Raw genomic sequence first — 23980 nt, 5'->3', positions numbered from 1 at the left:
AAAGCTAAAATCTCAGAAGGCAGCTAGCTGGGCCAAACACTTCCACGTTAATGGTTTAAGAGCTCTGATGAGTGTGAAGCGAGAATACAGGCGACTTTGGGATAAGAAACAAAAACCCTGTTATGTACGGTTGGTTTGTTTCCCTTTCGTAGATTCTTTTACCTTCTAGGCTATTAATTACCCATCTCAAACAAAATACCAAAGCACAAAGGTCTTTATAACACTCTAGACTCTGAAGCTCTTAGAATTATTTAAAAGTGAAATACTGAAGTCATTAATTTTTCTATCATTTGCAATGATCAAAAAAAAGAAGGGACTCTTCAAGGTCATGCTCATCAGAGTGAAACTGATTCCTAACTCCCAGCCTCATTCTGTCTTGCTAGTTCTTTCTTTCTCTAACCCTGATATATTTATCATGAATCATTAAACACAAACCTATTACCCAGTGCAATTGATTCTTCCATAAAATGAAAAGCAGCTTCTGCTTCTGTAGATTTTTTTTTTTTTCAAAAGAACTTTGGGTAAAGTCAGGTTTGGACACAGAGAACAATATGTGTTCAAGAAAAACAGAATGGCAAGGGATTGGAAGGCCTTGCTTAGTGTGCAGAACTAGCCCAAAGGAATAAAAGGAGAGACAACCACAAGACCTAACCATTCTTATAAAAGTCAGGAGACTGGTATCTGGTATGCCAACTGGCATGTAATTCCTTTAAAAATCCAAAGAAAATGGGGCTGCAATGGAGGATTGGGAGCGAGGCTCATTCTAAGTTATAGCAAATTGAGGTACCAAAATCCATAAAAAGCTTTATTAAAAAGAATCTGTAAAAAGCTGTATTTAAAAAAAAAAAAAAAAACCAAAACTCAGCCAAGGATCCATTGCTGAGTGTGTACTACGTGCCTGGCAACATGCTAAGTGCTTTCCAGTTATCCCATTTAAGACCCACAATCCTAAGAGGTGGGCATTATTACCTTCTTTGGAAATAGAAAATTGAAGCTTAAGGAGGTAAAGTACCTATTCTAGGGTGGCTAGGGTTACCCGTCCCAAAGCTAGGATCTGACCTGGGGTCTAATTCCGAAATCCATGCTCCTCAGCCTTCTAGGCACCAAGAAAGAACGTGAAAGGCAGAATGAAGCATGTGGCAAGTTAACACGATACCATGTTTTAAATCTAAGGGGTAAGTACATTGGGTATATTGGGTGTATGCTTTATTATGTCTCACTAATTTTTTTGTGATTGGAATATTTCATAATTAGAAAGTATTAAAAAACCTTCATTGTTTCAGTCTTAGATAAGAAGGAATCATAAACTTCTTGAGAATGCCAGTTTATCTGATTTTCTTTGAAAATCAGACAACGTGGGTCTTCACCACATCAAGTGTTATTTACAGCAGGATGGAAAGGAGCTGGAAAACCAGGAGTTCAAAACCAAGAGCACCCTCATCAGCAGCCAGGGCTTCAGGAACCATGTGGTAATGGAAGTGCCGCGTGCTAGACAGGGCGGACCCCACACACAACCCAACTCTGTGCCAGAGACTGATTTGCTTCTTGCAGGTCCTCAAAGACGAAAGGAAAACAAGCTGAATGGCTGCGTCTATATCCTGAAAAGCAGGTTTTGAGGTTTTAGGAGATAGGAACAAGAGATCCATTTTTCTGTTGAATCTCAGCCCTACTCTTCCAAGTAAAAAGTGGTCTGACCAAAGAAGACATATAAGTGGGTTTATATGCACATAGAAGCCAGCAATCCTGCCCTCAGGGCAATGGGTATTTTTGAATACAGAAACCTCCAAGTTGACCAATCCTTGGCCAAGCAATCTAAAAGTGACTGCTCTCAATACCTTCCGTAAGTAATTCACCTACTATGATGACTAAATATTTGGGTTTTCCCCTTTAAGGTTGAAGTAAGGAATGGAAACTGTGGTTTCTTTACTAGAGAGCATTAAAACATCTTTCAGCCAATGTGTCTCCAAGTTTCAAGGAGTTACTGAAAGGGAAAAAAATAAAACCAAAAATGTAATCTTTCTTAGGGACTTGCCGAGTGTTGTTAAACGTTAGGCTCAGATGTTTTCGTTTTTCTTTGTTGCCCTCACCACCTCTTGTCCTGTGGTAATAGGACATCTCCCTTCAGTAACCTCTGTTTCAAATGAATTGTCCCTGAGGTCCTTTTCAGAGAAAAATATGATGTAATATGACATGATTTTGTATGTTAAAAAACACAATTTGAACAGTAGAAGTTAATTTTAATTAAAGGAAATCAGAGAGAATATTGGGGTAATCACATAGCTAAAGACATGAGGATCACGAGGGAAGGGAAGAAGGGAGGTTGGAGAAAAAACCTTAGTGATAGTGAATGTTGGGAAAAATCCCCCCAAAGCACTTAAATCATCCTAGAGATAGGCTTCTAAGGATGGTTTCAATCTTTGTTAAATCAAACCAAATAATGCCTCGCAGGGCATGGCACTCAGTGCTATCCTGGTCATTGAAGATGAAACTTAGCCCATCTCTGTTCCTATCCAGGGCTGCTGTAACACCACAAACTGGGTGGCTTTAAACAAAAGAAATTTATTCTGTCATAGTTCAGGAGGCCAGAAGTGTGAAATCAAGAAGGTCGGTTCCTTCTTGGGGATTCAGAGGGAGAATCTGCTCTGTGCCTTCCCTAGATTCCAGTGGTTGCCATCAATCCTTGGTGTCCCTTGGCTTGTGGCAGCATAACTCCAATCTGCCTCTGTTGTCATATGGCATTCTCCCTAGTGTCTGTGTCCAAATTTCCCTCTTCCTACAACATTAGTCATATACGGATTTAGGGTCTAACCTACTCCAGTATGACCTCGTCTTAATTCTGTTACATCTGCAAAGAGCCTCTTTCCTGATAAGATCACAGTCACAGGTTCTAGGGTTAGGATTCAACATATCCTTTGGCTGGATGCAATTTAATCCATAACACCATTCAACAGTGAATTTGTGACTGATCACTCCTTTCCTACTACACAATTTTTCCTACTATACAATTATGCTGACACGGTCCCTACCTGCTAGGCTGTCATCTTTTCTCTCTTCTTTGTTAAAGCCAAGCTCTTCAAAGCAGTCTGTACCTCCATTTCCCATCCACTGCTCTTTACAACCCAGTAGTGAGGCCCATGCCTCCTCATCCCTTCCATCCCAGACTCTCTGACCTAGTTAGTACCTCCTACTCAACCCTCAGGACTCTCACCTGGAGAAGAGGTCACGTGGAGCTCCCTGTGCTCTCCCTGTGTTCATCCTCATCATAGCATTGAGCAGCCTACTTATCACGTCGTATCAGCATGTTTGCTACCCGTCCTTCCCACATGACTCCAAGCTCCTGTGGTCAGGGACTGTGCCTTCTGTAGCCTTACAGCCTCAGCACCCAGCACAGAGCCCAACACAAATTTGGTGAATAGTAAATGCATGAATGAATGAACAGTTATCTGTAAAGGGTCACTTAGACTTAAGAATACATCAACTACAGAACTACATGGTCTCATAGTTTTTGATCCCATCAAACTTAACGATGCAACTAGGTTATAAGCTATTACATAATAGGTTGTTTCAACTTTTTTGTGTCTTCCTGATCCCTTGGACAAAGTAAGCGCTCAACAATTAACTGATACTGAAGGGAAGTTAGCTTCTTTTTTTTTTTTTTTCCTTTTTGTCTTTTTTCGTGTCCGGCAATGGATCGCAACCCTCGTTTCAACTTTTTTGTGTCTTCCTGATCCCTTGGACAAAGTAGGTGCTCAACTATTAACTGATACTGAAGGGAAATTAGCTTCTGAGGGATGGGTAAGGACTGACTTTTATTGAGCAACGGTTCATCTCAATATTACAGGGAAGTTAGCTTCTGAGGGATGGGTAAGGACTGACTTTTATTGAGCAACGGTTCATCTCAATATTACCATTTCTTATTTATTTGGAGATTGCTTGTTCAGCATAATAAAGTATAAACCCCCTTCTAATAAGCCCATTTTAAAATAGAATTTTTAATACTAATACTATCTAGCGTATTACTTTATATACAAAAATAATAATAAATATTATTCTAAATATAAAATGCTTCTGTATGCAAATGTAGACATCAGTAATATATCTTAACCCTCATATACCATATACCATCAAGATCCACTGGACCCGAATTTAATTTTTTAGGTTTTTCTTTCTTAAGCAGTTTTAACGATTTGTATGGATTAATATTTCATGATTTAATGCTTTCTTAGAGATATCCCAAAGAAAAAGAGAAAATATACTTTTTTATGTAAAGAGAATAAAACTCATTCTGCCTTGCAATAACCATCTGAGTCCAGTAGCCCCTTTAAAAAGCCTAAGCTCCATTATGGCATCTTAGTAATCCTTTACTTTTCCAGTATCTTGAAACATTTTGCAATTTCATCATCCTAGGAATAATTACCTATGAATTATGCATCAATATTCTCAAATATGTTTTTAAAAGACTAATAGGAAAACAAACAAATGATGGAATGGCTTAGAACATTGACATTCAATAGAATATTTGGTGATGATTGAAATGTTCTATTCTGTGTCGTCCACTAGCTGCATACGTCTAAAGAGAATTTGAAATGTGGCAAGTGCAACTGAGAAACTGAATTTTTATTTTTAAAATTTTAATTAATTTAAATTGAAATAGCTACATGAACATAACAGTTACTGTATTAAACAGTGTAGGCCTAGGGGAATGGTTCACTGTTGAAATAAATTGTCACTATTGTGTCACCCTTACTATTTTTTATTGCATTGCCCAAAGTATTGCATCATCTTTCCGGAAGATATAAAAGAAAACTGGAGACACCCTCTTTGTGGTTTGCTTTAAATTTTCATTGACTAGAATGCAGGATTCAGAATTTTTCATTCCTGCCTTCAATGACAAAGACAAAAAAACTGACAGAAGAGATTTTACAAGCATTAGAGGAGTCCAAGATGAATACAGAGTCAAACAATAGTGCTCCAGACTAATCGTGATAATGAAATTGATCATGGAGGTGAAACCTCAGTCCATGACTCTTCAGATGATGATATCCTAGATTAATTCTCTTAAACTCAAGAATCGATGAGTGAACAATACATTTCTAAGGACAAAAGAAAACACGGAATTCTTATACAGTCATTGGTTCAAGAGGAAGGACCTCATCAAGTGACATTTTGTGAAAAGAACTTGGACGACCCTGTTTTGCTAAATGACATAGGACAGTATTATTTCACCTCTTGCGATGTTTGTTCACCAAAATTTACTTTATATAAAGTTTGAAAATGGACAAATGCTGAAGGTAGGTGTGTATACAAAGGTGATTGGAATGAAACAGATAATGTAGAAGTGAAAAAACTCACCAGATTGATTAAAAAAATTACAAGTATCCGCCGGATCCAAATGGTAAATGGTGATGACACTTTTGTCTGGTATACTGAGGGTTAAAATTTGTGTATAGTACTAAACATATCAGGTAACTTATTTAAAAGTGCACAAATCCAGAAATAAGGTAAAAATTATTGTATTTCTACTAATCTTGAAATAGTTAAAAGTACGGACCCTGGAGCTTCACAGCCCTGGACTGGGATCCCAAGTCCAAAACTTAGTGCCGTGACCTTTGGCAAGTCAGTCAGCCTCTCTCAGATCTAGTTCCCTCATGTGTAAAATAGGATTAAAAAATTACTTCCTCTTTTATAGAGTTTTATAGAGAGTACATTTTGCATGCAAAGTGCTTAGCATAGTGCTTGGCACACAGGAAAAGATATATATCAGCTATGGATAGTGATTTTATTATGCTTGCGTTGCTTAGAACAGCTCTCGTCTATCAGATTTGGGAACCTAGACAGCGTATGTGACATGATAACCATATCCTGTTTAGTACCAACAGAATGTATCATCGCTAATGCCAGCTGCTCACACCAGGCTCCACGTTCCTGGTGAAGCAAAGCCACAGAGAGGAAGATGTCAGATTCTCAGATGAAGGCTGCTCAGGGGTCTGTGGACCCTGCAGAAGATGCTGCATAGGCCAGAGCACTGCAGCCTTTTAAACTCAACATTCATCTTCTCTTACACCAGGAAATTTCTTTTTCTGATTTTTAGATTGAGCAGGCATGACTTTAATGAACTCAAATTATACAAAAAAGTATAATGAACAGGGTAAAAATCTCCTAAAATCTCACCACCCAGAGAAGACACTATTACCCTTCCCGGCTTTTCTCTGTAGACACACATACACAGGCACACCATACTACACTTGCTGTTGAGTGCCTGTTTTTGTACTCAAGAATATCTTTCTATTCCATTCACTATAGATGTGCATGTTCATTCTTAGCAGGTCTCTAACTTTAAAACACTGCATTCCGTGCACATACAAAGTGGTAGTCAAAGGAAAATAGGAAAATCCGCCTTTAAATAATGGCTTAGCTCAAAAACTGAGGTGAGCTGTGAGGTTTGAGGGGATTTTAAAAACAAGCGAAAATCAGAAGTGTTTGTTTTTATTCTTATGAAAATATTGGAGAAAATGAGAACCTGGGCCCAGTATGTGCTGTGTGGCACACCCCATTCCCTAAATGGCTATTACTTGTGGAATGTGAAACTTGGGGAACTGAACTTTTAATAAAATGAGATCTTGCCTATAACCTCAGTATATTTTCAAGATTTAAAAATCTTATTTTATCTAGATCACAACTCTTTCGGTCTTGGCATCAAAACGTTATTTCTGAGTGTTAAGCAAATATGAAAAATATGGATCTGGATTCAGTCTTGCCTTTTACTGCCAGGCTGGGGGTTCACTCCGGAGGCCAGACATATGTGAGTCCTTATCCTCTGGATGCCACCATGTGCCTGGATAATCCAGGGTCCTGTAGACCTATAGAACTGAGGCCCCTCCTCAGGGGACACCTGAGGAACCTTTATCTGGAGGTCTGACCTCATCAGTTCTGGGATTCATTTCCACCCTGCCAGAAGTAAAAAGCATGGATGAAAATATGTTAATATACCAATATTTTTACCCATTTCTATATTCTTCTTCTTATGGCTACTGCTTAGAAAATCAAGGGTGTTTTTGCTTCTCCAATCCTAGATAATGAAAATACAGTTATAGTGAAAGAATCTGTATTAGATAAACCTCTGCTGACTTAAAGAGATTACATTCACAATTTTCAAACTTGGAAAAGAGTTTATAAAGCTGGGTTTACTCTGAAAGTGTTCTAAAACGACCTAATATAACTTGATCATTTTTGTATATCACAGGGAGCTTTAGCTGGGGGTGAGGGATCGGGGGTGCTGAGGCCCAGACTGCAGACGCAGGGAGAGCACGCACAGCTAGGGAAGAGCCCACAGCAGCAGCGGGAGTGAGCCCAGCTAACACCAAACCTAGGCACTGACGACACTAGCACAGAGGGAGGCGGATGGCCAACCAGCCACAGCAGGCCAGCAGCCAGGCTAAAGGGTGGCCCAGACCGGCCACCAAGGAAAAAGTTCAAAGTGGGCCTGGGCCTTCTGACCAGGTAACACCCTGTTTATCAAGCCTGGAATCACAAGCAGTATCCCAACAAACCATTGAGGGAAAAAGCAGATGGGTCCCACAGACAGCCACCTAATCTCCCTTCCCTGACATCAGGGCAGGACTGGGCTGGGGAGGGTTTCACTTGGCCCCCACTTGGGAGACAAGGGTAGTCAGTGGTGAAGAAATCAATCAGGCCATCTGCACCATTCTTCCTCCCCCGTCTCCCACTCAGGGCAGGTTACTAATGAAAGGAAATATGTTTTCACTACAAGAAAACTTATGATGGTGAGTCATCATTAAATTAATAAATAAACTTTTTATATAATAAGCCATACCACTCTCTCCAGGCTATTCACAGTGAAAACAACACAGGAAATGTCCAGGGAAATGGTTTTCTTTACATTCATGGCCTTTGGAGCAGTGGTTCTCAAATGTGGACTCTAGGCCCACAGTCTCAGCCTCACTTGGGAGCTTGTTAGAAATGCAAGTTCTCAAGTCCCACCCCAGACCCACTGAATCAGACACTCAGGGGACTGGACCCAGCAATCTAGGTTTTAACAAGCCTCCAGGTAATTCTGATGCAAGCTAAAGTCTGAAAATACTGGCCTAGTGGAAAGAAGCTGGGATGGGAGCCAGGAGACCAGATTCAGATTCCAGCTCTGGATTCCATGGTCCAATTTGAAGAAATTTAGTGAATAGTCATGGCACGCCTCTCTGTGCATTGCAGGCTAATGCAGGGATGTGAGGGTACCGAGAAGAGTTAGGCGTGGTCCTTATCCTCAGATGGCACATAATCCTCTATATTCTTTTGCTCCTCTAGGATAGGAGCTATTTTTGTTCTTGTTCTTATTTAGTTTTGTACTTGTGTTTCTAGTGCTTGTAGTGTCTCAGGCACTCAGTAAACATGTAGTGGATTGAGACGTAGAGCCATTCATGATTGAGATCAAGACTACTGTACCATTCTTCAATAATCTTAATGTCACCCCAGTCTAGTTAACACTAACTACTGTTGACTTCACACTTATTCCATGTTAGTGCCAAGTGTTCACCGTACATCATCTCATTCAGTCCTTTTAGACATGCTGTTGGTCCCACCCTGAACGTAAGAAACTGAGGCTCAAAATATTAAGTAATTGGTCCAGTGTCGTACAGCTAGAAAGTGGCAGAGCCAGTACTGAATCCAGAAATATCTTCTTCCAAAGCTCATGCTCATAAACATGGTGGTGGTCTCAATTGACTTTGGAGTAAATTTTCTGCCTCTAAGGTTGGTGGTTGTTATCTTCTTGCCAGGTAGGCGGTTATACTGCTCTTTCCAGGCATCACCTTAAGTGGTCAAAGACTAAGAAAACCACCAAGTACTAGGAGAGCCAGAGCATTGGTACCTCCACTTTATGAATTCATAGACCAGAAATAAAATTCCTAATGTGAGAGTGATAGATATAGGATTGCCAACTTTTTATTTGCCAAGCACAACCCTCTTCCCCAAGTAATGATCAACTATCTCCATCATTTTCTATAAGGAAAAAATAATTAATGTCAAAAAAGTACAAGAGACATAAGTTTGGAATAAAGAATAGTCTATTGCATTACATATATTTTCTTGACATATATACAATGATCATTTTGTTCTATTGTTCTCATTTTTCAGTAGATTGGTATTTGGCTTTCACTGAGCTCAGGAAAGTAAACAGTGGTAGGGAAACTACACTACTGGACTGTTCTGCCCCTTAAAAGTCAGACCAGGGGCCGGCCCGGTGGCGCACTGTACAGTGCGCCGCTTGGGAAGCGCAGCGGCGCTCCCGCCGAGGGTTCAGATCCCACATACAGACCGGTTCCCGCTCACTGGCTGGGCGAGGCGCGGGGGCAACACCGAGGGTTGCGATCCCGTTGCTGGTCCTGGTCCGGTATGGGGGCGACACTGAGGGTTGCGATCCGTTGCCAGACACGGAAAAAGACAAAAAAAAAAAAGTCAGGCCAAACTATTTCTAGAAGAACAAAAGTGGACACACTGGCCAGGCCAGGGCAGGCCTGAGAAGGCACTGGCTGGGCGTGGGTGGGATATCCCAACCCAGGCAGGCCAGGGAGAACAGGACAGGCGCGAGTCCAGCCCCAGTGCCCGAAGACATGGGGAGGACGGGTTGTGGCCATCACATCACGGGCCAGCGCAGAAGCCAAGGCACATGAGGCAGCAAACAGGACAGGCTGCCAAAGGTCTGATGTGAGCCCAAGGCTCCAATGTCTGGGCAGCTACAGCCACCGATTGAATAATGGCTCTCATCATTTGGCTACCTTCATGCTCTTCCCCTTCCTCCTCATTAGAAGTCAAAAATAACTTGACATCTGTCATCCACTATTTTCCTGTGAATGATCCAGGAGGGATCTGGTTGGGGCTGTTGGAGGCCCAGGAGCTACTAGGGTCAGAAGCTGGAAGTATTGAGAAAAGGAAAAGGGGATTTATACCACAAGCATCTTACCTTACTAGGAGGTGGTCCATGGTCATCCAAGTAAGTGGAATTTCCTAGGGAAAAAAAAAAGAAAAAAAATTAATGAATCCATTTTTTAAAACCCAAAATGAATTCAGTGCAAAATCACTGAAAGTAAACATTTTAGATATAGTTCTATATAAATAATAGTACCAAAGAAAAATGGGTAATTAATCACCAGTTTGGCCAGGTTTTGCTGATATTACCACGTTTGGTTAATAGTTTTGTCAGTTACAAACATTCTACACACACGGGTGTGTATGCACACAAACGTACAGGCAAAAACACGCACCATTATTCCTCACCCGTACCTATTGAGTTTACCTTAGACCTTTGTTCTCAAACTTCAGAATTACCATAGTGCTCACTAAAATACAGACTGTCCACTCTACTCCCCAAGTTCTGCTTCAGTTGCTCTGATAATCTGCGTTTTTAACCAGTTCCCAAGTGATACTGACGCTGCTGGTCCTGGAACCACACTCAGAACCCACTGCTCTATTTCTCCAATTTGTCTTGAAATTGTCAATTTCTCTTTACGTTTTCAGTCTAGCTTGCTTCCAAAGCTTGATTTGTCTCCACTAATAGACTCTTACTGGCATGTGTGTTTTCAGACCGTATGGTTATTGTTTCCTTAAAAAAAATGAAAGACTCAGAGGGGTTTGAAAGGGAATTAAAGTTTATTGGGTTCCTTCTACAAACCAGGTACTCTGCTAAATGCTTTACAGGTATTCATTCACCTAATTCAAATATCAGAGGTGGGATAGAATTGTCCCCATTTTACAGAGGAGTAAACAGAGGCTTGAAGAAATTTAGCAACTTGTTCACAGTCACACAGCTGTTAAATTGCAGAGGGGAGATCAGGTCCCCACATCTGCCCATCTGAAAAGCCTATCTAGTGTCTTGCCATCTCGGGCTTTTGCACAGCCCAAGTACTGCAAATGTCACCATCTGGCCACACTTGGTCACGTGGGAGAGCCAATGACGCCGTCAGTACAATCAGAGGTTCCTATTCAAGAGGGGTAAGTCTTGTGAGTCTTGGGGAAATCATCTTCACCGAAAAAGTGAAGAGGACCAAATTTGCTAACAGAACAAAATGCAGAACATATTGGAAACACAAGAGAAGAGTAGATTAAAGAGTAAGATAAATGTCCTAGTTTGAGTGGATAAAAGGTGCTTTTGACAGCAGAGAGCAAAAGTGACTTAAGAAATTGGAATAAAAAGGGGAAGCAGAATGTAAGCCAGGCATAGTTCAACTGGGGAAATGTATCCAAACATAATAAATAAGTGGGTTTTGGCTTATAGGTTTTTCCGTACTGAGTCATCATCCATCCCTTCTTCTTGCAGTCTTCTGATTTATAACCCACTTGGTATCCACAATGACTTTACTCTCACTGGCCATGTGTACATGGAAAGGGGCAGTAGGATCCAGTCTTAATGTATGAGACACTCAAACACAAAGACCTGGCATGCTTATGATTGGGCTATTTTTAGGAATCTTCTAAATGTGAACATGATTAACAATTTGTTAATCCTAATTATTGGGCTGAACTCCACTGGGACCCACATAAATAGGAAAAAAATCTATATCAGACTAAGTAAAGAGAATGTGCATAAAAGAATTTAGAAAAACTGCTGCCTAAGTCTAGAGAACTATTTAGAATCTTCCACCATAATGCAGCCGGTATAGAGAGTTCCCATTTGATGCTCATCATGAGAATGTGTCTTCCCGGGGGGTGGGGATTGTGGGAAATCCCAATCCAGCATGTTCTCCAGGTATGAGTCTCAAGGTTCAAAGAGACTTGAACAACAAAATGTTTCTAAAATACTAAAAGTTTCCAGAAGAACAAAAGTTCCTAAAAAACTCCTAAAAAAGAATGACATAAATGCATGATAGCTACCTCAAACACCAGACTTGGGTACCCACTGACTCCTTAGCACCTACCTTGGATGTCTAAAGGCATCTCGCACTTTGCCTGTCTGACACAGATCTCTCCAGAATTGCTCCAACTCCATCTCCCAAATTTCTGCCTCCTCTGTCTTCCTTATTGAGTTACACAATACATTGCTTCTCCCAGGGGCTCAGACCAAAGCCCAAGAATCATCCAGATCCATCTCTTTCCCCTATCCCATACATACCAACCTAGACACAAGTCCTGTTGGCTTAGCCTTCAAAATATAACTGGGATCTGACCACTTCTCACCAGTCCCTGTGGGCCATCCGGAAGAGTCCCTGCATCTCTGTTTATCCCAAATTTTCTCCCCTCCTGTTATGGCAACCAGAGAGCTCCTTTAATCTTATCAATTAGATCATGTTAGCCCTCTGATTAAAATTTATTTCTCTAAGAACAAAAAAGTCAACTCTTTGCCATGGCCTCTCAGGCCCTACTTGACCTAAGCCTGCCTCCTACCACACCCACCACCAACCACAGCAGCCTTCTTCCTGCTCCAGAACTACACCACCCTGTTGTCAACTGGGGGCCTTTCCTCTTCCAGAAAAGCTCTTTCCCACTCGCTTCATTCAGGCTCAGCTTGAACATCACTTCCTAATAGATGCCCTCTCTGAATACCACACCTAGAAGCATACTCGTTCATTTGTTTCCTTGCTTATTGTCATTGTCTGCCTCTTTCAACTGGTATGCAAGCTCTATGAGAACAGGGACTTGTCTGACTTGCCTGTTGCTTTGGTTCTTAGAACAGAGCCTGGAAGGTAGTAGGTACTCAGTATTTGCTTAATGAATGAAATGCTATGTTAACTGATTCTCTACACTAGAAATCTTAGCAATGGCTTGCAAGAAATAAAACATTAATTTACAATAGCCTAGTTTGCTCCTTAGCCACAGGGTTTGCAGTGTCTTAAACAAGTGAACAGAAATACTAACCATGGAGACTGGGGGGAAAGAACTATCTTAGAGGGGACAAAATTGTGCAGAAGTCTGCCTTATAACTTATCTCCTTATAACTCAATGCCAGGACTTACCTATCTGCGTGCTGTTGGGTAATTTTCTTAACCTCTCTGTATCTATTTCCTCTTGTGTAAATGAAGATAATGATGGTATACAGCTCATAGATATGGCGTGGGATTAAATAAAATAATGCATATAAACCGCTTAACCCAGGACCAGGTACAAAGTAAGCCCCCAATAAAAGTTAGTATTGTGATTGTCATTATTGTTATCGCCTGTTTAACCACAGTGGAGACACAACATTAGGCTTCTACATAGATGTGAACATGAAATTCCCACCTTACTATTTTCATTAATAAGCAAAACTGACATGCACTGGCATAGGTCGGAGTCCTGTAGCATACCTCCGATTCAACATGCATTTAAGTCCTTTGTTACTTTTAAATGTGGAAAATATTGAAACTAAGTAAAGAGTATATCATAGCAAAAGGTCCAGTCTATCCCTCTTTATTCAATGCTTTAAAAAAAAAAATGGACATTGGCCTAACGGTTATTTTAATGTTTATGTCTATACTAAATTATTTTCTTCGGTCAGAAAACAACACATAGTTGATGTTTTATTGGGTAGATTTAAGCATTACCTCAAAATTGAAAAGCACTGATGAGCGAGCATGACAAAGGTTCCTAAACATTAATAATAAATGCTTAGGGCTATGCTGGTATGTACTGATTTTCCTAACTCCTGATTAGACATTCTCTCATCTATTTATTCTGTCAACATTTACAGAGCATCTCCTATTCTGTAGAAAGACCTAGAAACCAAATAAAAATGAAATTCCTATTTTTGCCACTGGACTGTATCATAATCTTTATCGAGTGCTTCCTATCTGCCAGGTGCTTTATAAAGATTGTTTTACATAATCCTCATAAGGACCCCTCGAGGCAATGTAAGGTAAGCATCTCACCAGGCTGCACAGCCAGTAAACAGCACAGCAGAATGTGAAACCATATAATCTCACTATGGATGATCCCTCTTCCTCAGTAAAATGCAAAAATATTTCGAGATAATTCATTATTTTCCTGTCTTTCCTCTTCTTTCCTGTCCTCCTTCCTCCCTGCCTTTCTTCATTATGGAAGACTTTCACAGTCAGATGACATCACACAGAAATGAGTCAGTGCTCTTTACCGCTGCTTCTGCACCCAGAAAGGAACAGCCTCCCCAGTGCTGGCGACTGGACCATGTGCCCTGTGTCTTGCCAGCAGTTTACTAGAACACACAGGCTATAAATGCTTTGCACCTGTAACAGAGGTGCAGAAAGGGAAAAGAAAAGCTACATGGATACAGGGGTTGCTTTTCTCTTCTCTTAGGGTATAACCGTATTATTATTTAATATTTAGGTAGAGCTTTTCATCCTAGGATCTTGTGCTTTCATGGTGCAAAGTCAACAAAACTGTCAGAATTTCTGAAAATGAAGTTGGTAACTTGTTCTTTGTCGAGATCAAAGGATGAGTGCTGTTATCAAAATGAGCTTCCCTGTATAGGCTCCCAGGCATCAGAGAAGTTTCTGGCTTCTCTGCCCTGTAGAGGATTCCACAGAGGGTGATAAGGTGTTAGTTAAGTCATGCAAAAGGAAGATCAGACCCAAGCCCTCCGGGCCTTTGGGCATGAGCTCAACATAATTTGAGGAAAAGCAGAGGAGGACTGACAAGGGTCTGGAGCCAGGACAGAGGACAAGTACCCACCTGATACCCACCCCCACGTGCCCTGCTTACATCCACCCTAGACACTCCAGGCTCAGATCAAGATCTCTGCAGCCTGTGGAGGCACTACAATCTTATTTTTGGAGGTCTATAGGGGCCCATCATTTCATTTCTTTCCAGAAAGTAACCTGCACCTTTAGAGTCCTGATTCCAACCTTCTTTTCATGTCTCAAGTCCTTCCTTTGGGGATCAGGAATTGCAGTATCTTGTCAAGCTGGAAAAAAAGGTAGGGCATATACCCCGCACATGCTTTTACTCCTACCACCAGCCAAACTTTCGAAAGGGCCTGTCACCTAACTGCCAAGAAATCACCAGCGAGAATTGGCATAGAGCTCAACCTCTTACAGGAATTTAGGCTTAACCAGGATGCTCAGGTAGGTGGAAGAGACAGGGGGTGGCTTCTGATGCGAAGCCACACTCCAGCCCTGGGAGTGTGTCCATGCTGCTGTTCTCTACCGTGATGGTGGTGGTGGTTACATGACTCTATACATGTGTTAACATTTCTAGAACTGTACACCAAAACCAACAACAACACAGTAGTGGTTTAATGTGTTTTTGAAATGCCCTGTCTAGAAGGCAAGTGATCTCAGACTTTGCAACCAGCTAGGTTACAATAAAATCTCAGTTTCAACCAACCCATCCAGCCCTTCACGGAGACCTCCTGGGGAGGCTGTAAACATAACATAAGAGATTACTTGTAAATGTGCAAAGATGTTAAATTCAAGAGCTTCATGTACTAACAGAGTCTTTGCATGGTAGTATGTTATCAAGGTATTAATGTCCCCCTGCTTTAGCTGTCTTAAAACTATTTTTAGCAAAGATGTGTTTCAGGGAACTCATGTGAAGTCTGACACTAGGAACTAGGAGGCCAGGATTTGTGATTTGGAATCTGAAGATTTCTGGTAGTTTACTATATTATACCCAGATCTCAGTTGGCAGAACCAAGGCATATTCACCATATAAGGGTACTTCAAAATATCCGTGGAAAAAGAATTAAAAGATAATGCAAATCCTTCCATGAACTTTTTGAAGTACCTTCCTACAAGCACCATCTAAGTCTTCTATAAGACAATGATGTGCAAAGTCAGATATGATGTACCTGGATAAACAGGTTAAATCTCATTTTTGTAGCAGAGAATGCCCTAAGAAATGTCATTCCACTTTGAATACCTTGGTCTGCTTCCCCAAAGTTTTCCATATATACATGTGTAAACATGAAATAAGTTCACAGGTTATTGAAAGGAATACATGAAGATCATTTGTTCTATGAAAAACACTCAAAACAATACCTGCACATAATAAGCATCTTGTAAGTGTTCTCTAGATTACTAGTTGTGTTACTAGTAGTACCAGTAGCCATCACTGCCTGTCCATCCTCTCACTCAGGGTTTTCAACCCTACTGCACATTCTATTTGTCTGCTTTTAAGAAATATTGATGCCAGGCCTGAGCCTGAGCTATTCTGATTTAATTATTCTGGGACAAATCCCAGGCATTCAGTATTTTTTAAAGTTCCTCAGGTAATTCTAATGTCTAGACAGGGTTGAGAACCACTGAGCTACAAAACACAAATTAATGTACTTCATAATTCAGGCTGAATCCCATTTTCCAGAAGTAAAAAAATAACAGATCTTGTTCAGGCCCATCTTAAATCACGAGTCACCTCCATCATTTCTGGTGGGAGATTACACAACAGGAGGTTCACATCAAAGGAGAACACTGATGGAATGCGGATGATCACAGAACTCCCAGTGACAGGACAGCCTGCTCCACGGGCTGTAACGAAATTGAAGAGGGCCAGGGCTGGCTCACAGGCTGCCTGGGAATGGGCAGGCATAGCGCACCTCTGGGCACAGAGCTTACCCCTGAAATCATATGGGTCACCTAAACCTTTCTGGGACTTCAAAAATCCTTTCAAGATTAATTTTTAGATCTTCTAGTTTCAGAACATACACTTCCTGCAAACAATGTGTTGTTCTGTTGAACTTCTTGTTTCTTGAGTGAAAACAGGAGGTAAAAGTGTAATCCTCCATCTACCCAGAACTTCCCTAGGCCCTACTTGACTTAAATGACCAGGGACATTCCGTCAGTCTTGGAAGCTCTCATATATGATCCCCACATACACTTTACGGACCCACAGGATCTGAAAGTAAGTTCTCTGGAAAATCTGAAGCAAAGTCACTCTCTGGTCCCAGCGCAGAGGGGCACCCCCTCTTTCCAGGCTGGGGGTTTAGGAAGGAGAGATGAGAAAACCTGGTAAACATAAAGGAACCCAATTCTATGCCCATGTGAATCTAATAGAGACCAATACAACTGAATAAAGAAGAAACTGCTAGAATGGCTAACGTGAAGTGAATGACTGCAACTTCCTCATCTTAGATTACCCAATTTTGCCAGTTATATTTAATTTTATTGTTTTATTTATTATTCAGGAAATCAAAAGGAATCCTGAGGTCAGGGAAGTAGTTTATTGTGTGGAGGATGAATATTAATATAAAATAATTATTTGATATTTTCTATTACTTTCCAACACTGTCATGAAATGTCTTCTAAAAATTTTTTTCCAATTATTTGAACTACCTTTAGCAATGTGCAAATGAGCTTCCAAAACCTCAGGGGATATAATTTATTCTTGACTCTGAAGTCTTGCATTAGCAGATTTATTTTTGTCAAACTAGTCCCTGAAGAATAAAAATGTTTTAATTCTAATTCCCCTTTAGAAACCATAATATGCATTAGTGTTGATGTCAAAAGAAGCTGCCTCTACACTGCATCAATTTTGATCAAACACAAGCAATTCTTTTCAGAGTCTTTCTTCCATGGGTCTTTTAAAAATAATAATCATCCTTTCCTTTTTTATTTTTATTTTTTCAAAAGCCATTTCACACAGGATTCTGGTTACCTACAACACAATCATGTGACTGCATCTCTCCCCTAGAGTCTCGGCATCCGATAAGACACGTAATGAAGGAGTCACTGTTGAAGTCAACACACACCCTCAACTTTGTCCTTGCCAAAAAATTATGCTAATGCCTCACTTTCCACCATTAACCATGGGTTACATTTCCCTAAGAGGTAGCTGTCAGCACACACCAGTCCTCGTTAACAATGAGGAGTTTGTGAGCTGAGAAAATGTCTCCCATAGCTCCATTTCTTACAATGAATGCAGACCCAAAAACTCTGTAAAGAAGGAAAATTGCTTGCACAGCTTTATTTAAGCTTTCATAAAATTATTTTCCACTGAATAAAAACAAATGGCTTTATTAACTATCAATACTTAAGTATTTTTACAAAAATACCTTTTAAGAAAATCTTGAATACTCACCCAACCAGTTAACAAAGGTGAAAATATGAAAACACTTTCTTCAGCCTGCATGTGAAAAAATGAGCACTCCAGACACTGAAAAATCATATCCAAATTAAACTGCTATCAATTATGATTTAGAACGCGGCTTCTGTTTCTAATTAGATTTAAAAGCAAATTAATGCTTTTCCCCTTTTATTTCAGGATCAAAAATGCTGCCTTGTTTTATAACACGTCTCTTTCTTTTTTTAAATTAAATCTGAAAATACATTTTAGAATGTCAAGGGTAGATTTGTAGAAGGAAATTACTTTCAGAATCAAATGATCAGTGCACTGCTGCTATAATAACAGCCTAAATATAAATATGTATTTTTTCCAAATTAGCTCAGGAGTTCATCGTAATCATATTATATGATCTCATGCAGGTAGGAATGGAGTACCAAAGAGAGATGGAATCTCTTAGGTTCCTGTTTCAATCCATTAGATTCCTTCCCCAAAGTAATTGCTGAAGTCACCTGATCTCACCTGTGGGACAGCAATACACCTGCTAGCACAGCAGCCCCAGCCCCGTACACCACAAGCCTGTGACCAGCAGCCAGGCAGGTCCTTCCTCTTCTATCAGGACCTAGACACCATGAGGCTGCCATGAGGACTGACAATTTCCATCACACGCTTACTGCGTGAAGCACCCCTAATAAGCATAGTGGAAGATGGACAGGACAAAGATGATTAAGAATCTACCCTGGGAGAAATAAAATAGGACAAGGCTGAAAACATCATCATCACCATCATCTTGATGGTCAGCACTGATGCTGTTCTAAGCACTCATCCCGTTTAGCTCCCAGGACAGCCCTGTTAGGTAGGAGCCCCATCTTACAACAGAGGAAGCTGAGGCTCAGGAAGGTGAAGTGACCTGCATGATGTCAGACACTTCATCAGCAGGAGCTCCTGGATTTGACCCCAGCTGCCAGACTCTGAAGCCATTTCACTCAGCCACACACGCCCTGCTCACTCAGAGTCCAGGGTGGGAGCCACAGTATGCTTTGAGACATTGATTCCTTTGAGGCTGATCAGTCTGGGGCTACTCGGCGGTGGCCTTATCAGAGTGGGTTCTGAGCTCTATGATCAACATCCAGCACTCGCCAGCTAGATGTGTAACTCAGGCAGTGTCACCCACCCATCGAGGACAAAGGGCTGCTTAAGAATCTAATATCCCAGGAGCCCAAGGAGCCAGCACAGTACTCAGGGGCATCTAGCTGGGGATGGGGAGGAACAAGTTGGGGGGGGGGCCAAATCCCAGGGGCAACTCAGAACCTCTGGCTACCTCCTGTCCATTTCTAGCTGATGTGCCGTATTAGTGAGTCCTAGTTAGCCACAGCATGGCTACTCTGCAAGTTTATGCCCATTCTGTAGAATGGCTACTATTTTGAAATACTTGATGTAAAAAGTTAGCTTGGACTAAAAATCCATTCACAAGAAGTTTCAACATCATATTTGTCAACAACATATAAGGAAGATCTGTTTGGTTCTTTAAATATAACTTTAATTGATGCAAATTTTTAAGGTAATTGTGGTAAGCTCAATAAAGCCACCCTTCCCAAAGTTGTCCATGTCCGAACCCCCAGAACCTGTGAATATGTTACTTTACACTACATAGTGAAAGGGACTTTGCAGATGTGATTAAGTTAAGGGTCCTGTGATGGGGAGATTATCCTGAATTATGTGGGTGGGCCTGATGTAATCACAAGGGTCCTTATAAGAGAGATACAGGGGGGTCAGGGTCAGAGTAGATGTGACCATGGAAACAGAGGTTGGGGGGATGTGCTTTGGAGATGCAGGAAGGGCTACAAGTCAAGGAATGCAGACAGCCTGTAGAAGCTAGAAAAGACAAGACATGGATTCTACCCTAGAGACTCCACCAGGAACACAGCCCTGCCAACACCTTGACTTGAGCTCATTAAAACCCATTTCAGACCAACTATAAGATAATGATTTTGTGTTATTTTAAACCACTAAGTTTATGGTAATTTGCACAGCAGCAATAGGAAATTAACAAAGTTTTAAAAATGGTTTCATATTCTTTGTCACCTCTTTTTATAAATCAAAGTTTCTTGTCAATGGTAACTCTCAAGAATTTAAAGAAGTTTTCATCTAGAAGTCTTGCTCAGGAACTGAATGAAGCATTTCAAGCGTGAAATCCAAAAAGAGCTCATCACCCTCAATTATTAATTTGAATATTTTTTTATTTGGAGGTTTTCCACAACTCCAAAGTTTAATATCTTCCCTAATATTTTATATTTTGTTTTTCTAATAATTATATAATAAAAAGAAAATGTAGTGAATGTTTTCATTGAGCCTCATATAGATACTGCCATCCTCCCCAGTTTACTTCAGTGTACCATAAAAATATAATTTTCTAAGTCTTCCGTGATTTAAAGCTCTGCTTAACCAACACATAGAACATCAACAGATGGAGTGCTGTCTCTGAAAAAGAGCTCAGTCCAACCAAACTGCCATTGTTCTCACGATGCCTGGAATTCCTCTCTGGCTTTGCTATCAGAGCCAGGAGGGGTCACCACCCCCTGCCCATCACACACACTCACACACATCATATGATTTCAGAACAGGAAAATAACTATAGATATCAAACAGTACAACCCCTCAAATAACAGAGGAAATAACTGAAGCAAACAGAGGTTAAGTAATTGGCTAAAACACATGGCTGATCAGTAGTAACAGTTAAGAATAGACCTAGGATCCTTTTACTCTGTCTTAGTCAGTTTGGGCTGCATTAACAAATAACCATAGGCTAGGAAGCTTCAACAACAGACATTTATTTCTCACAGTTCTGGAGGCTGGCAATCCAAGATCAAGGTGCCAGCATGGTCGGGTTCTGGTGAGGGCAGAAAGACAGAGACAGCACTATCTCAATTCCTCTTCCTGCAAGGGCACTGATGCCACTAAGGAGCCCCACCCTCATGACCTCACCTAAACCAAAGGCTCCACCTCTTAATACCATCACATTGGGGGTTAGAACTTCGACATATGGATGTTAGGGACACACAAACATTCAGTCCATAGCATTGTCCCTCTGAAGTTTGCAGTAAAAAGGGGTGGCAGACATTAAACAAATGATTACGAAGTATTTAGTTATGATTGTGATGCATCTTATAAGGCGAAAAGTATAGGGGGTATGAGAAGGAACAACAGAGGCCCCTAAACTCCAGGAAGAGATGGAGGGCAGGTGAAGAGCATCCCAGGAGATGGCAGGCAGCCTTTGCTGAGGCTCCAGGTCAGGAGGGAATAGGCTGCTGTAAAGAACCACAAGAAGACTGGAGAGAATGTACCCCTGTAATAGAGTCAGGCACTGCTCCATGCAGGGGGGGTCTCCCTAGCCGTGTCTGGAAGAAAAGAGGAGCAGTGACAGCAAGAGAAGGTACATCTGCCCAGGGTACCTGCAGGGTGTGTGTCACTAGGTGGAGGGCAGGGCTTCCACATTCCCAGGGGACTGCAGGACAGCCAGTCTAGGTTAAGGATGTCCTCATAACCTTGAACCCAAAATCAGAAGATGTAGTCTCATTTAAGAGGCAAATAGAAGTCCTTGCAAAGATGTCAAAGGGCTCAGGGCACATCTGAAATATGCTCATGTGTGTATGGAGCATTAATGTTTATGCGTACCGTCTCAGCAGCCACTCTTCACCCTGGGGTCAGCAGGGCACAGCGACTTTCACGGGGAAGGAAGCTGAGCTGAAGGTCACATGGCTGGTAGGTGTCAGAGCTAGACTTGGACTTGGGTTTGAGATCACGGGACTCCTAGTTCACACCACCTCAGGGATCTGTGAACCGTGGGGCAGTGGGCAGATTGGAGGGTTTCCCGTAGCCACTGTGTGTGTGTGGGTGTGTGGGGGTAGAACCAGTGAGGGCTAGGTAGGGAAACACATCAGCAGGCCTTGATGATTTTCTATGAATGAAACAATGCTTGCTGGGTTATGGATCACAACTTGCATGAAGGCTGGTGCCAATGCATACACATTTTTAGATGGATAAAGAAGATTTTGTGTTTCCAGCTCTATCTCCTGCTTGATGAGTTTCTGGGCCATGGTCTGGGGCTGCTGGTAATGTGTCTGTCTTCCGTTTTTCAAATGAATCAGACATGTTTGACAGAGAAATGACTTGTCATTTGCCGATTCTTCTCATGCTTTAGGGAAATGAGGACGAAGAAACATTCTGCTGGGAGTTTCAAGTAAACTGCACTGAAATGATGTGCATGTGAACAGAGAGTCTTGAAGAGTTGCTCACAAATGCTGATGTTGATTTAGAAAGTGTGTGGATGAAATGGGTTTGATGGCAAAGTCGGTCTTATACAGAAGTGATGGTGCAGAAAGAACTATCCCATCTGGGATTATGCTTTCATATAAATTTTCCAGTAACACAAAGAAGAGATCATAGTTTCTCCTTTATTAGGTCTTCAAATGTAAAAGAGGATTTTTAATAGAGCAGCAGAAATGATTGAAGTCATTCGGAACAGTAATCCTCACAAAATTAACTAGCAATCTAACATATGAGCCTGATGGTGTCTATTAAAAGAGAGTGAGTTTCAATAAATTCATCATCTCTCCTTTTCCTATTATCTCTCTAGTTCCATTTTGTGTCAGATTTCATAGGATTTAGGTGAAGTCTTGTGGTTCACAGAACTATAATACTGGAAGACAAGAGGATTCTTATACCTCCATATGTTCCTCCATATGCATGGACGAATACACCACCAACAAACAAAACAAAACAAAACTACAAAAAGAGGCCAAATAGGTGCCTAAAACTGAGAAATTCCTTGCCCAAGAAGAGATGAAGGTACAGGGAAAGAATGTGGTTGGGGCAGCCAGACAGTCCAAGGTAGCGATCCCCTTACTGACTGTGACCTTGGGCAAGGTCTTACAGTTTCTGAGTTTTACCTCCCCCATAAGTAAAGCAGGAAGAATAAAACTTACCTTATAGGGTTGAGGGGATTAAAATCATAACTTATAAGCTGTCTGGAATATATATAATAAAGTGTAGCTCTTAAGATTATATTTAAAACAGAGCCAATTTAAGAATATAGTGCATTAAGTAAAACCTCTTCCAAGGAATCATATACATAAACATCAGTCCTGAGCTGAAAGATGCCTCCCTCATTATGCACTCAAATGACCTGTCGGTCTTCCTCCACATTTACCGTGGGAGGTCATACCTGGGCATGCATGAAATGTAATTTTTAAAGCCCTGGCAGGATTTGGATATTCCTACACTTGTATTATTATTTTGAAAGATAAATTGCACTATGGGTCATAAATACTCTTTAGCACTTTGTAGATCGGTTCCTTTTCTAGCAAAGTCTTAATCCTGCCTTTCAACAAAATGAGTTGGGGAAATGCGCTTTCTCACACCCAGCAAGAAGAATCCTTCCTAAAAGCCTGGCTTTTGCCTGACTGCCTTGAATTCATCACAGAACTGGAAATATTAATGATCTTTCAAAGTTGTGATGAGTCACTCACACTTGAATCACTCAAGAACTGAGTCTGAGGGCGGGTGCAGATGCAGGGCTTGGAAGCAAAGGCCAGCATGAGCTCCGCTGGAAAAAATGGAGCTCATCTTTGCATCAAAACAAACAGCAAGTTTCCTGGTTTTCAGTGCATTAATGAAGAAAGCACACTCATGAATTCCAAATACATTAAAGCCTACATAACATCAACTTGCTTGTTGGAAAATGCTCCTTAAAACAGTTTTCTCCAATAGCAGAACACATCAATTGAATGAATCGATGCCTACTAAAAATAATTAACATGGTGCAAAATGGAGCATCAGCTCGTTGGAAGACAGAGCTTTCAGTCTAAGGAGTGGCTTGACATGGAATGGGGCATCAGAGCACAGTGTCCTCTTTGTGGAAGTGATGAAGCCAGGACTGAACAGCCTCTAACTGAGATGTTAAGGAGAAAAGTCCTGCACAGGATGGAACAGGACACAGGGTGCCTTCCCGACCTCACCTACAATTCTC

General features: G+C 41.1%; 1 protein-coding gene across 1 annotated transcript in view; it reads right to left on the bottom strand.

The window, feature by feature from the left end:
• Window positions 1-11943, bottom strand: part of LOC103603966 (uronyl 2-sulfotransferase) — a gene marked incomplete at its 3' end in the record, with an annotated part of 78271 nt that extends 66328 nt beyond the window's left edge. Inside the window, exons 1-2 of the mRNA XM_008588548.1 lie at window positions 11925-11943; window positions 9974-10017 (exon numbers count right to left, since the gene is read on the bottom strand). Of these exons, the coding sequence (XP_008586770.1) occupies window positions 9974-10017; window positions 11925-11943 (63 nt within the window). The remainder of the gene's footprint in view (window positions 1-9973; window positions 10018-11924) is intronic.
• Window positions 11944-23980: the final 12037 nt, after the last annotated feature.

The sequence above is a fragment of the Galeopterus variegatus genome, unplaced genomic scaffold (assembly GCF_000696425.1).
Source record: "Galeopterus variegatus unplaced genomic scaffold, G_variegatus-3.0.2 Scaffold4893, whole genome shotgun sequence".
Classification (NCBI taxonomy): domain Eukaryota; kingdom Metazoa; phylum Chordata; class Mammalia; order Dermoptera; family Cynocephalidae; genus Galeopterus; species Galeopterus variegatus.
Note: the sequence above shows the minus strand (reverse complement) of the source record. Positions and strands in the feature narration are given on the sequence as shown.